We start from the raw sequence: 15,784 nt of genomic DNA on the forward strand, positions 1-15,784 counted from the left end.
AATTAAAAAAAATAATATTTAGATACCGGTCTGGGAGACCTCTACAGTAGTTTAAGGGATAATTTTTAATTTTACAAATGTAAATCTCTAATATTTTATTGAATTTATATGTAAATATGTAAATTATGGTAAAAAATGTTATATATACTCACTGAATTCTTCCAAAACGAAGATCCCACCCTTCTGAGTAAAGCACTTGCGGATATGATCGAGTCTTACAAAAAACTGAAAATAACAAACAAGAGAATTAATCCTGACAAGTAAATATCATTTTGTGCAATTCAAACAATAAAAAAAAAAAATTGGTGGTGATGGCCAATAGCTAAAAAATTATTATCAACCATGCATTTTTCATGTCTCATAATTATCTACAAGTGTCAGAAATATCTACAAAAAACCTCAATTAAAAAAAAAAAAAAAACTATAAACTCGTGTGCAAGAACTAATTATCGTCCCAAAAACGAAATTGCAGAAATTCGAAATACCTTTTCAACTCGAAAAAAAGAGTGTTCCTTACTACATTTTAAACATTTGTCATTGAAATTAATTTATTTTCAAAAACCCGAAGTATTAGTAATTTTTTTTTTTTTTGAATTAAATAAATTCATTTAAAACTTAAATACAATTATTTTCAGCTTAAAAAACAAATTAATATTCTAATTTTTTAAATTAATTAATAACATTTTTCTATATACAGAAAATTTTTGAAAAAATATAAATTCTCTTTCAGCATTAAGTGTTACGTCATCTTTAGATATACGAGAAAAAATGTTTAAGGACGCCATCTATGGGCGCAAAGCAAAATAATGGGAAATTTATTTTTTCTTTCATCATTTATATAGGTGACTCTCCACGTAGCGCATGATTTTCAATTACAATAATTATTATTGAAACATAATTATAATTTTCTGTTCAAAAACTGTTTTTATAATATAAAATTATAACAATTATTACTTATTAAAAAATTTCAACAACCTTTCAATAGGCCTAAGCAGAATGAAATCTCTAATCGTAAATCTTAAGCTTTTACATGAGAGAGAAAAGGATAAAAGATGTTTCTATCCTTTTCTCTCTCATGTAAAAACTTAAGATTTACGATTAGAGATTTCATTTTGCGTTGGCCCATTTCAAATTTGGTTTACAATCGTAAAATGTTTTTTAGTAGCATTATAATTAAATTATAATATTAAATTAAATAATTTTTTTAAATTAAGAAAATATTAATATTTAAGGAACGCCGTTTTAAAAAAAATTCCTGCAGCGACAGTTTTTTTTTTGTATTAAAATAATAATTTTTTAATTTTCATCAATTTAGATTGAATTATTTAAATTTGTTTTTTTTTAATCGGTTTTCAATAATTAGAATTTTTTTGCTCCCATTGTCATTTTATTTATATAAATAAACACAATTGATGTCAGGAAGAGACAACAAAGATTTCACTTTTTCTTCATTGTCACTGGATATTTTTGAGATAAGTAAAAATTTAGGATGGCACAACTTCAATTTTTGTTAAAAAATTTTTCTAGCTTTTTAAATTAATTTTCTGAAATTTTGCTATTTTAATCCTTCAATAAATTATTTTATTCTAAAACCGAAAATATTCCAAATTCACTAGTTTTAATGTTGTCCCTGGCGGATCTCGAAATCGGAATGTACGCTGAATTCGTTGTACATTCGTTACACATTGGTTAAACATTTAGTTGGAGTGAAAATTGTGTAGAAACTGAGTGGAAACTGTGGAAAAGTGTAATTGAATTGAATAATAAAAGTATGTAGTGATAGATTTGTGCTGTATTTGTGATAAATTAACGTGTTATAATTAAATAAATAAAGTGTAAAATGTTCGCGTAAGTGAGTTTGTCGATAAAGAAGTTGAGCCGCCGACTTTGCACGGTAGGTGGCAGCATTCATACTTTCTCCTTTTTAAAAATTCTCTTTTTCAATTGTAAATAGAAAAATTAATTAATTAATAAGTTATATAGTTTCTATGTTGTCATTTTTTTAACAATTGAATATTTGAAGATTGTTTAATGAGATAAATTAAACTTGTATAATCGATGCAAATTGTTGTTTTTAAAATACTTTTAAATAAATCTTTTCTTTTAATTACATTTATATTAAAAATAAATAATAATAAAATAAAGAAAGATAAAAAAAGTTTTCTTTATTAAAATTATGATTAAATTAATTTAATTGAATTTAATTAAAAAACAACAATTTGCATCGATTATACAAGTTTAATTTATCTCATTAAACAATCTTCAAAAATTCAATTGTTAAAAAAAATGACAACATAGAAACTATATAACTTATTAATTAATTAATTTTTCTATTTACAATTGAAAAAGAGAATTTTTACAAAAGGAGAAAGTATGAATGCTGCCACCTACTGTGCAAAGTCGGCGGCTCAACTTCTTTATCGACTATCAATTTGGATGTCACTAGAAAATTCTCTAGCCTGTCAAACTCACTTACGCGAACATTTTACACTTTAAACTTTATTTATTTAATAATAACACGTTAATTTATCACAAATACAGCACAAATCTATCACTAAATACTTTTATTATTCAATTCAATTACTTTTTTCCACAGTTTCCACTCAGTTTCTACACAATTTTCACTCCAACTAAATGTTTAACCAATGTGTAACGAATGTACAACGAATTCAGCGTTTATTCCGATTTCGAGATCCGCCAGGGGTACTCTTAATAATATTATTAACCATGTTATGTAAAAAAATTTCTATAAAAAGAAATTATTAATTTTATTCAGCCTAACATCGAGGAGAGAACATTAAAAAAAAGACTAGTTTGTAAGTTTCAATAAAAAAAAACTCCATAACACATCGATGCAGGAATCTGAAAATTCACTAAAAGAAATAATTCTGTTTTTTTTCAAATGTACGAAGAAAGAGAGAGAGAGAAAGAGAGAGACAATACAACATTCAAAAGATAAAGAAATTTAGAATATTGTAAATTTGATAAGGAGCACCCTATATTTACATTGAAATCATGCAAAGCAATTAATTTATTTCTTAATATTAAAAAAGATTAAGGCTAAACAATCCTTAATAGTAGAGTATAAGAAAGAAAGAAGACATGCGACGTTAAAGCAAGAGCAACAAATCCTTTTTTTTTCTATTTTCATGAGCGGTGGCAGGCAACTCTGGAGATGGCCTAAAACTCATATATTAAATTGTCGATTTGCTCAGCGTTGATATATAAATTGCTAAGTATATATAATATGTGCATTTTTAATTATATATATATATATCTAAATTTAGCAGTGGAACGGAGTTCCTCGCAACAAAATGATGCACAGTTGCAGTTCAACTATATATATAGAATAAACAGTATTCAATGCGGAAAAAAATTTTGTTCTGTGTGTGATTTTTTTTTTATTCTATAATGCTCCTGAATTATTTCAAGTATCTTTGTATGAAAAAAAATAGTTTAATAAAACTCATTAAGTCTTCTAATTTCAAAAGTATTCGCTTTCAAAATGTCTTTTCAGTATAAAAATTATCATCGTCAAACAATTATTCAAACAGAAAATATATGTAAAGCTCCACGAGAGAAGAAAAGAAAAATTTTAGGTTATGTTTGAGATTTTTAAAAAATAATTTAATGAAAACTAATTAAAAAGAAACTTTCTATCAAGGTAAAACTAAACATAATCTAAAATTTTTTCTCTCAAATTTCACTCTAATTTGCAGCACATTTTGTAACCGATAGAATTTGACTTGAAAAATGTATCAATTCATTTGTTCTTTTTTTGTAAATAAAAGATAAAAGTGACACACATGTGCTACGAAACTGAATTTTTGAAATAATAAAATAGACCCAAATAGCCGTTATCAAAGTTTTTAGTAATAAACAATCACATTTTTAATAAATAATACAAACATAGATGAAATATGTCGTAAAGAATATTAATTTCGACAAGAGGATATGACTACTGCTGTTATAATACTCTCCTCCCAGAGTTGGGTAGATATAAAATTCAATTAGGCTGCTTCTACAATAGTTAAATTGCATAGTCATAAAGATACACAAAACTAAGTATGCATATTATACATTCCCAACCCTGGTAGGAGGACTGAGAGCAGAAGTTTCACATAATAGACGTTACATATTTCGGAAGTTTTACTCGCACCTGTGAAAAATAATATTTTAACAAGTGCGAGTTAAAATCCCGAAATATACCCCCCGCTAACTAAAGTTTCCGTTCTTAATTTTTCTATAATTCTCTGTCAACTACCGCACCCTGCTCTAGTGACAATTTAGTGACTTTATAGTAACTTTTAATTTTAACTAGAATGTGGAAGGTTGTCATTGTCCCCACTTGCCACTTGTCATAATTCTCGTCAAATACCGCACCCTGCTCTGCTGAAAATTTAGTGACTTTATTTTTAAAATTAAAAGTTACTATAAAGTCACTAAATTTTCACTAGAGCAGGGTGCGGTAGTTGACGAGAATTATGACAAATGGCAAGTGGGGACAATGGCAACCTTCCACATTTTAGTTAAAATTTAAAGTTACTATAAAGTCACTAAATTGTCACTAGAGCAGGGAGCGGTAGTTGACAGAGAATTATGACACATTGGAAACTTGTCCAGTACCAAGTGTCGACAAAAAATTTATATCTCGAGATCCACTATGTATTCCTGACCTACCGGTTTGACGTTTTGAACAATGGTGACACTTCTATAACAATTTTATTAGTTTATGGCGTATGAGGTAACTAATTTAATATGTCATGAACTAATAAAATTATTATAGAAATGTCACGACTTTTCAAAATGTCATCAAACCGGAAGGACATAGCATTTAGATAATTAAGTGTACAATTTTAGATTATTTTTTTTGGAAATTATAAAAATTGTTTTATCAAAGAAAATAATAAATTTTATATCCTTCAAGATAAAATGTTTATAATTTGAAATAATATTAACAAGCTGAAATTGTAGGAATAGTGTGGATCACGTGAAATAATTTTTTGTTAACAGTTGTCAAAATGCATGCGCGCGCATTGTCTCATCCTAAAAAAAAAGGTCAAGGCTTTGCAATTTAACTATTGTAGAAGCAGCCTAATTGAATTTTATATCTACCCAATCCTGGGAGGAGAGAATTGATAGCAGAAGAAATCAAAATAGGGTAAAAGGTACAACGAACGACACCTGCTATTAAAAACGATAATAAATATAAAAATAATAATATTGAAGTAAATATCACTAGTAAATTAATTAATATACAATATTTAGAAACTGATACAGTTGACACAAAATTGTATATGTTTATTTTTTCCTCAATATTTAACATTCTAGAAGATTAACCTCAAAAAATTTGCTTTATTGATTATACAAGTGTTATAAATATGAAGAAATTGTTAAATAATTATATTTTAAAAGCAACTTTTTTTGTTCATTAAATCTGAATAATAAAATTTGTGATAATATTAATAAATATATTATGTTACTTAAATAGTAGTTTTATTTTATTAATGGCCCAAGTAGCACGTAATATTACAGCAATATTATTTGGTAACATTACTGTAATATTACCCGGTAACATTACTGTAATATTAGAGTGATATTAAAATGTCCGTCTCATGGTAATATTACAGTAATATTATGGTAATAATACACGAGAATATTGCAGTAATATTAGAAGAATATTATGTTACGAAAAAAATGTACCCAACCGGGGAATCGAACCCCGAACTCAAGGCACACAAGTCGAGAGTTTTACCAACAAGCCACACTGACTTAAAATATATTTATGATTGTGATGCTTTATGAGTAACTGAAATCAATCTGTAATATTACTGTAACATTACCGTAATATTACAGTAATATTATTCGGTAAGATCACCATCAGGCGGACATTTTAATATCACTGTAATATTCCAGTAATATTACCGGATAATGTTACTGTAATATTGCAGTAATATTACGTGCTAGTTGGAAGGTGTCGTTCACAAATTTCATAGCATACATTTTTAAATTAATGTTTGTATTATTTATTAAAAATGTGATTGTTTATTACTAAAAACTTTGATAACTGCTATTTGGGTCTATTCTATTATTTCAAAATTCATTTTCCCGTGTCGGTGACTTTTTTTTACATTTTACGTATATGTCAATACTGGAAAGTATCAGCCATTGCGTTTATTATATTTTTAATTAATCTTTCCTATTTTGAACAATTTAAAAAAAAAATATCGTTTATCGTATTATGTGTGTGCCACTTTTATCTTTTATTTACAAAAAAAGAATTTTTTACTCCAACATCTGTCGGTTATAAAATTTGTTGCAAATTAGAAAAAACTTAAAATAATTTTTACAAGCTCCAACACTCTTAAGTTATTTTTTTCTCAATATTAAAATTATAAAATTCATTTTGAAAAATTTTTTAAAACACAAAGAAAACGGGTTATCTTCCCCCACAGCACCGAAAATTTCCTAAAGATTTCCTAAAGGTAAACATTTATTTAATCGGGACATTTAAATCCTTACACAATTTTCACTAAACTTTGCAATTAAATATTCCGAACATTTAAAAATAAATCTTTAGGAAATCTTTGTGAAAGTTTCGGTGCTGTGGAGATTTCTGACAATCGGATTATTAATACAAAATTAACAAATCTAATTTGTTGTTGTAATAAATTTTTTGTTCATCCAACAATTCAAAATTGATATAATAACAAACAAAAAAAAACTGTTAAGAAAACGAGAAAAATTTGTTTTCACAAAACAAATCAGATTTATTAGTTCTATATTAACAGTCCGATTTGAACAATATTCCTTTTTCCTTGTGGACCTAAGGAATACTTTTTCAATTGGAAGATAATAATGATGTTTTAGCATATATGTTTAGTGTACAGTATTGAATGTAGGAAGATAAAATATTGATCAAATATTAGTATAATTGTTTTGTGTATTAATGCACTAAAACTTTTCGAAAACTAGAGAATAATTACATGCCGAGTACATGTGGTATGTATAAGTAAAGATTTATTAGCGCAATTTATTTATTTTTCGATAATTGTGTCTTGTTTTTGAAATGCAAATGAAACCAAAGAACTACTTTGTTGAAAAAAAAAAAATTTTTTATGGAACTCCATTCTTATGCTTCAAAATCAAAATCTAGAATTTGTTATAAATTTTGCTGAAAGCTTTGAAAAAAATGTACATTATATAATAAGTAAGTACATAATTAGTATAAAAATAGAAAATATTAAAAAATTGTAGATTAAATTAGAAACAATTTGAATAATAATAATAATATTTGGTGGTGCTGTGGTTTCATAGGTGAGTATAAAGAAAAATTGAAGATTATATAAGGCACTACAAGTGTCACTACACGGTTTTTTTTTTTAGTGCTAGGGGCCACACAACTCTTTTTAATTTTTTTTCTAAGGCCGTACTCCGAAATTAGATTAACCAACCAAAACAAATAAGAATTTAATTTCTATTAATAACGAAAAAAAATTCTTTTCGAACAAAAGCTCGCTACGAGAACGATTCGCGAATTCTCTACAAGTCATTTTGCCCCCTAAAGTACCAACTATTTTTATATGTTCGTAAAACTAAGAAATTAATAACTAATTTTTAATATAAGACATTAATAAGTAATTAACACCCTCCAATGTAAATCCACTGTATTTAAATAATTTATTACCGTAAAAAAAGATTTGTTTTCTCAATAGTTTTACTATTATATAACAATTTCGAATTGTTGGACAAACAAAAAATTTGCAAACAATTTAAAAATTTTCTAATTTAAAACAAAAAAAAAGAGTACTTATTGAAAAATCGATTCTAAATCAAAATAATTTTGAATTTAGGAAATAAAAAATGTTGTACTTTTGAAGCTTCATCAAATCAAAGAAGCAGATTTTAAGACCCTCTTAAAATATTAAGCAGAAAAAAATCTCCAAAATTTATCGAGTTGGTACTTGAGTTGACATGAACGACAAAAAAAAAAAAATGTTTTCTTTTTTAAACATGTAATCTATATAAATGAAAAATCACAACTAACACCAATCAATATGGTTAGGAAAAAACAGTGAGGTGGACAGAGCAGATCAACTAATTCAAATGCATCAAATTGAGAATGTAGTAATATATATATATTATATATATATAATAGTGGTATATATAGTAGTATATATAATGAAACAGTAATGGTATAAGATATATATATATATAGTAGGAACGATATATACGGCTAAGAATCAAACGTTTTTGGTAAAGTAAAAGAAAAGAGAAATAAGCATTTCCGGAACACGGCCAACATTAAATAATAATATAGTCATAATACTGAATTTTATATAACAAACAGTGAGTCGTTGAAAAATAGTACCTCGAAATCCTGTATGCCCGGCCAGGGCAATGTCGACGAACCGGACAAGAAACAGAAAACAGAAAAACACAAAATTAACGATCTAGAAAATTATCAAACGAGGGCTGCAATTTTACGATTTACAATCCAAACTATTTATTTAATAGACATATCCTAACTTATTATTAATACAATCATTATTGTCATCATTATTATCAGACAGAATTATCATCATCGTTTTTATCATCATCATCATCATCATCATCATCATCATCATCATCATTATTATTCTTAACCATTGTCATCATTTTTATTATTATTAATATGGCTACTAATAATTATAATTATTAACATGGCTACTATTATCATTTTTCTCATAGGTTGTAATAAATCTCACAACAAGGAGGGAATTACAACTCCAAGGATTCGGATGCCTTGAAGGTTGGCTCCAATTGTAAATATTAATATGGGTATTATTATGATTATTATTTACTATTAGATTTATTTTTGTTATCATTTAGATCATTTTTTAATATTGTTGTCACCATAGTAAAAACGAGAGATAAAATAAAACAGTAATTCTGGGTAATGGCCAAACGAACTGCTAATTCCCTTAATTTAGATGATTTAAGAATCGATTTTAAGGAAACTGGTTGTAGTATTTTTCAAAAAGGTCACTTTCTATTCATGGCCCCTCAATCTGCAACTTTAGGTAATCTTTACTTATCAATATAGTTTGCAATTAATAATTTACTTAATCCTCATAAATCTGGAGTATTAGGAGTATTATAAGTATTAAGAGTCTCAGCGGTATACTTGGATTAATATGGTTTATTGGAATTTTAATTCCAAACTACAAGCAACTGGCTAAAGTCTAATGAAACAGGAATTAATATCAGTTTTATAATTAGCCAAGTTTAGAGAATTCCTTAATTTCCTAAAAGGCATCAAACGTGCCTTCTTCAGAAACGTTGATGAAACAATTTTGGAACGTTTCTATTCGCTCCAAAAAGCGTTTCACATTCTGGAAACATTTTTAGAACATTTTAGGGGACTGGTCTCAAGTGAGAAGCACGCACAGTTTGGGCACACAGTGTGTGTTGGTGTGGTCTCATGGCGAATGGAATTTTACATTGTATGAAAATAAAATTGAACAAATATTGAATTATATAAATCAGAATTGAGAGATGAAAATTATTAAAAATTAAAAGATGTCTACTGAAAAGAAAATGAAATGTCTCCGAAACGGCAGAGCGCACATTCTTCATTAAATTTAATGGAACTCCTAAAATTCTTTTTTTCATTACAGAACTGTAACGAAATTTTAACAAGATAACATAGTGAGCTAATTCTGTGAAATTAAAAAGAAAAAAGGGGTCAAAAAGAGAATTTTCAGGAGAATCATTTGTTTCAATATAACAGTTTCTAGATTACCATTCACTCTCTTACTCTCTAAATTAAAAGGTTATATTTATTTACACAATCGATTTTTACCTTATTATACATTACAAGCGTTCACGTTTAAATTATTATAAATTTTATATCTCGTTTTTACTGTGTCGTAATAATTTAATTATCAAATTATTACTATTTTATTAATTATTATTATCACCGTTGATTTTTTTTTAAATTTTGGTTATAGTATTTAGTTATTATTATAAATATTTAATAAGGTTTAGTGTCATGGCCAATTTTTTTTTTGTACTTATTACTAATATCTCTCTAGGTGCTTTCATTGTTCAAGGACCATCTCAAAAGTTCCCCAGATTGAGAAAAGTTTATTATCCGAGCACCACGTAAGAGAGCGGGAAATCAAACGCCATATAGATATATAGTAACTGCGGGAACAATGAGAATAAAAAATAATTAAACATTTATATATAATGACAGACTGCATCTCAACCGGTGAATAAACTTTCCTCATACATGACCACGACAGATATATATATATATATGTAATATATAAATCTTTAGATTCAGAGAAATATATATGTAATATAGCATCCAACATTCAATACAAATTATATATATATTAGATTAGGGTTCTAAAATTTTTATTTATTAATATAAAAACATTTTTTCTTTTTTAATATCCTGTCCCCACAAAAATCATTGGAAACTTAATAAAAACATAATCTCCAAAAATGAGTTTTTAATGAGTTTCCAGAGTCTTTAAATTGATAGGGAATGTGAAATGAAAAAATGTAATTTTTTTATCCGAGAACCTCTTTTTTTTGAATTTTTAAATAAAAAAACTTTCTGAATTAAAAAATTGTTTACAGTAATTAAATAGAATATAAATGTGTATTTTAAAACCCTTACAATATTTAATAATAAAAAGAAGGATGAGAAAAAAAATTATTTCAAATGTTTCTCCGATTCTCCATATGATACATATAAAGAGAGCAATATATAAATATAATATGAATACTGATAAGGGATTATAAGAAATATATATATATATAGTATATAATGTGATAAATTCGATATAGACAGATAAAAAAGAGACTGCAGCTGCACATCGAGTTTCATGCAAAAAACATTGAATAATAATATAACGCTCAAATGAAACATAACATAAAATAAACCCTTATAGAAAATAAAAGAAATATATGGAAAAAAGTGATTTAAAAAAAAAAAAAAAAAATGAGACCCATAAATATAATGGAAACAATGTTTTCTAAAATTAGGGTAATATGAAATAATTAATGTAGAATAATTAATTAACGTTATTTATAATTATGTATAAATTCTGAAAAGTAGACACTAAATTGTTTAATATATATGATTTCTTTTTAGAAATATTCTACTATAAAGGATTTTCTACAGTATATTGAAAAATTGTTACAAATTAAGGAACTATCTTATATATTGGAATTAAGACAAAATAAGAGGACATTTTCTATGAATCTAATGATAATTATTATTGGCATTATAGTAATTAATATTTATCTACTTATTCACTACAACTACTTGTGTATAGTATCTTTTGTATATTTTCTTTTTTCCCTTTTTTAAAAATTTTTTTGGCCTTTTTAATTGAATTTTTAATGTCATAATTTCTATTAAGTGACAAACTTTTTATTATAGATGTTTAATAATTTTTTTAATTTAATAATATTAATAATGATCATAATTATAATAAGATAATAATAATAATAATAATAATAATAATAATAATAATAATAATAATAATAATAAAACAATCCTACACAGGACCTAAACTTGCAGTAATATTGGCAATATTTCCTCAATATTCTAAGTAGCAAAATATTTCTGCAATTTTAGATGCTATGAGGGATAAAATAATTAATTTGATTTAATGAATACCAAGATTTCACTTAAAAAATCAAATTATTTAAATAATAAAATGGAATGAAACTGTTTTTAGAATACTATATTTAACATTTTAATTTTTTTGGATACAAAAACATCTTTATGATTTAAAAAAAAGACATATTTGTTTTGAAAATGTTTAAGGAAGCATATCCAGTCATCTAATATCATAAGGAGGAGCGTTCCATTTCTGTTGGTTCATTGTGGAAAGAAATGGAAAGGAGTGGAAGCGTCTTCAGCCTTTCTAGTGTCACCAGCGGAAGAAGTTTGATTCCGCCTGACCAAGACAACGAGGCAATCGAAGAGGAACGCGAGAAATGCATGAAGCTTAAACAGAAGAGGGCTGTTGTCTTTAGGGGATCGAGGAAGATATCGCAAAGATGGTAAAGTTTGGCACCTCTTGTGAAGATTGCAAAGGTAACGGAAACATCGAATTCCAAGCAAATCGGGAGGAAGAAGTGGATCTAAAATAGTGATCCAAGTTGCAACTGGAAACACGTGTGCCGACGTATTGAGCAAACTTCGTAGGAAAGTGAATTTGAACGTTAATCACACGTGAGTCATTGGTGTAAGGTCTACAAGAAAGGGAGACTTCCTGATCAAAATCGGAGGAGACTCCAATAAGGCGACATTCACTGCTGAGGTCACAAAAACGGTTGAAAGCATGGACGGTGGATTGAAGCACACTGGAGATCCGCGACCTGGATTGCCTTACCCAGGAAGAGGAAATGCAGCAAAGATTGCAAGAAGTATTCGAAAAGCCAAAAAAAAAGGAAGGTGACGGTCCTAGAACCCAACAAACGAGGGATGAAGCTCGCAGTTTTAGTCACCGAACCAAAAAGAGGCGGACAGGATGGAACATTTGGAGTGCTGCAAAAAGGTAGGTTTTATGTCGTGCCAAATAAAAAAAGAATGTTGGTCATTAGGTATTACCGATGCCTTAATTATGGTCATATAGAAAAAGTTTGTAAGGCAGAGGACGAGTTTTAAGTTCGGTGAAGCTGATCACAAGTTCGCAGACTGCAAAAGAAACTCAATACCAAAAACCTTCTCCTACAAAGTTTAAAGCTTGACGAATGTTTCGTAAAATGAGAATTACTTCACCCAAAGGGTGTGGGTTTTAGTGGATCACTGGATATGCACCATTAAAAATCACTTTAATAATAAAGAAGTTTCTGTGCCAATTATATTATCTTAATTAAAAAAATTTTAATACAAAAAAAAATTATTACAGCATATGAAAAAATATTTCTAAAATCCTAAATTAAATAAAAGGTTTGTCAAACGAAATGAATAAAAAAATGTGTCTCGTGAAAAACATTTTTTGTTGTAGATTCAAAATTGAACATATTTGCTTATAATTATGAAAAAAATTTCGTTTTGTTTACCGTTCACGCACCCTAACCTAAGGATGTTTATATAATAAGACACAAAACTGAAAAGATACGTACAGATACTAATTTAAGCAGATCGTGGTGGCTAGCGATGGGAGATAATATTGAGTGGTCCTTGCATCAATGCAATCAACGAAAAACACAGAGAGAAAATTTAATAATAATAATAATAATAATCGAAAAAGAAGATGAATAGTTAAAAAGAGGTAGAGGGTGGGTATCGCGACCTTTCGACTGCTTCTTATTTTTCGCCTTTCTATATCTTGGTCCAATTTTTTTATTTAACTATATTTTTTTCTATTCTTTCGGACTTTTTATATAGTCAACTACACAGGAGACAAATGGATTATATAGAATTTTTATAGATGACAAAATTAAATTCAAATCCGAATCAATTCATAACCTCAACTATATTAAATTTTTTAACAAATCCATTATTCTCCTCTTTAAAAATTGATAATCAAAATGCAACGACAAAGAAGATAAAATATTTGAGATTAAAAAAAGCAATAAAAAATACGATATCACTTATAATTTAAAACTATCTAGTTTTTTTTTTTTTTTTTTTTTTTGTTGACTAGAAGCAAAGTAAAATATAATCCAATTCCTAAAGAAAATTTTTTTTCGGACGAAACTTGTGCTTGATTGCTGAAATAAAAGCCACGTTACACACACACATATCATAGTTTTTTTTTGACAATATTATAATTGTAAGAATGAATAAAAAAAAAGGTATAAACCCTCCGAAAGAGAAAAAATTTATCGAATGTAGAAAAATTTCCTGAAAAACTCTTTTTGACTATATAAATATATAAAAATGAAACAAGAAAAAAGACAGCATTTTGAATACGCATTATCCGCAAATATCTATCTACTGAATATTTAAAAGAGATACTAAAAAAAATCGAAGATTTTTAATCACCTGTAGAAAGAAATTAATTGGAAATTTTTTTTTTGTGTAAAAAAAATGGAAAAAAAAGAAGAAAATTAAATGTTTCCATTTTGGTAAAAAAAAAAAAAGAAAAACGGTGAATTTCGCCCATGAGAGATTGATCATACCTTGCTATTTGCGAAGAGAAGACCAACGCCTTCCATGCACACTTGAAGAAGACCACCCTCGCCAGTTCGCATATCTTGAACCGGAAATTCGCCTCCTAATTCGACGCCAACGTTGGCGCCACGACCTCTGGCTGCAGCCTTCTCCATCGCATCTTTTATACAGTAGTATAGGTCCTTGCACTGTAAGGTAAATATATATTTTTTTTAAACTAAATTAGTAACGGAATTCGAATATAAATTAATTAGCGGATTAATCGTTGTAAAGAAAATTGTTTCTAAAGGATTTAAGAGGAGATTTAATACTCTTAATTAGAGGGTTCCCTTCTTAACCAAGAAGAGGTTGCCAAACTGGAGGAATTGGGTTTTATGTGCTGTCAAATAAGAAACAGAGTCATGGTCGTTCGATGTCACCGATGCCTGGGTTACGGCCATCTTGCAAGAAGCTGCACGGAAGCAGACAGATCGGTTGCGTGCTTTAAGTGCGAGGAAGCAGATCATAAGTTTGCAGACTGCAAGAGCAGTTCTAGTTTGCTGCTTGTGCAAAGCGAAGACCGTCGACAAGGTTCCTCTCAACCACGTCGCTGAAAGTGGAGCATGCAGAATCTTTAGGTCAGCCCTCGGGGAAGCCAAGAAGACTCTCGCAAGAACCAAAGCCAAGTAGGCCATAAAGATCGGCAGGGGTCACGATAGCGAGATCCCAGGGACCTTCACCTACGAAGTTTAAAGCTTGACGGCAGTTCCGTAGTTGAGGATTAGTACAGCCAAAGGGTGTGGTTTTTAGTGGGTCGACTAAAACAAGAACGGTCATCATAACCTCGGAACAAAGAGCTCCAGGTATCGACCTTGGATACCAAGGATTATGCAGATTTTCCACGTCACTCATAAAAAAAATACTCTTAACTACATCTTTAGGTAAAATTACTCTATCTTTAAATTAGAAGGCGCGACAGATAGCTACAGAGGAGAATTGGAAGAATTGTTATATAGTTCAGTAATTGACGACCCATTGTATTTTAAATTCGAAATTATAGAAATAAACATACCTTTTTCGTATAGTACTTGTGCAATTGCGTTTGCCCTCCATTCCGCCTCCAAAGGCAGAGAACTTTATTCTTAGGGCTGTAAGTCATATTGACTAAACGCTCGTACCACCATCGTTCAACAATTACACCGTTAACGGATCTGAGCACCAATCCATCATGTCGTACTTCTAAAAAACGTAAATCACCCTCAGCATCGACTCCTGCATGTACGGTAAACGACTGACGGTGCATTTGTCGAGAATTTAATGGTTTAAGATCAATATCATTTCCATTCTGTAATGAAAAATTAATTACTGAATGGAATCCATTAAATGATACTTTAAACAATTTTTAAATCCCTACCAAATTATTTATCTGATCAAGAAGTTGATTCAATTCCTGACTATAGATAAGGCCGATATGACTTTTGCCGAGCAATCTTCGTACTTTTCGTTTAACTTGATTTTTATCAACATTCAACATTACTAGAATTGCTGTTAAATTGTGAAGTAAAGTACAGAGTAATCTATCTTCATCGTGTTCCAAACGTCTTCTTTCGCTATCACTTAAACCCTTGTACCTAAATTAGAAAAAACGAAATAATTATTTTAATTTTAAACTAC

At 28.3% G+C, this 15,784-nt stretch overlaps 1 protein-coding gene across 6 annotated transcripts in view; it reads right to left on the minus strand.

Moving 5' to 3' along the window:
- LOC127286711 (MAP kinase-activating death domain protein) overlaps window positions 1-15,784 on the minus strand; it is a 43,576-nt gene that overhangs the window by 6,664 nt on the left and 21,128 nt on the right. For all 6 annotated transcript variants that reach the window (XM_051313247.1, XM_051313248.1, XM_051313251.1 and 3 more), the window contains 4 exons: window positions 15,525-15,741; window positions 15,183-15,455; window positions 14,140-14,319; window positions 153-225 (listed from right to left, as the gene is read on the minus strand). In XM_051313247.1, coding sequence (XP_051169204.1) covers window positions 153-225; window positions 14,140-14,319; window positions 15,183-15,455; window positions 15,525-15,741 — 743 coding nt within the window. The remainder of the gene's footprint in view (window positions 1-152; window positions 226-14,139; window positions 14,320-15,182; window positions 15,456-15,524; window positions 15,742-15,784) is intronic.

Source organism: Leptopilina boulardi, unplaced genomic scaffold (genome assembly GCF_019393585.1).
Source record: "Leptopilina boulardi isolate dan_hultmark-lab unplaced genomic scaffold, ZJU_Lbou_2.1 LbouV2_362, whole genome shotgun sequence".
In the NCBI taxonomy this organism is placed as follows: Eukaryota; Metazoa; Arthropoda; class Insecta; order Hymenoptera; family Figitidae; genus Leptopilina; species Leptopilina boulardi.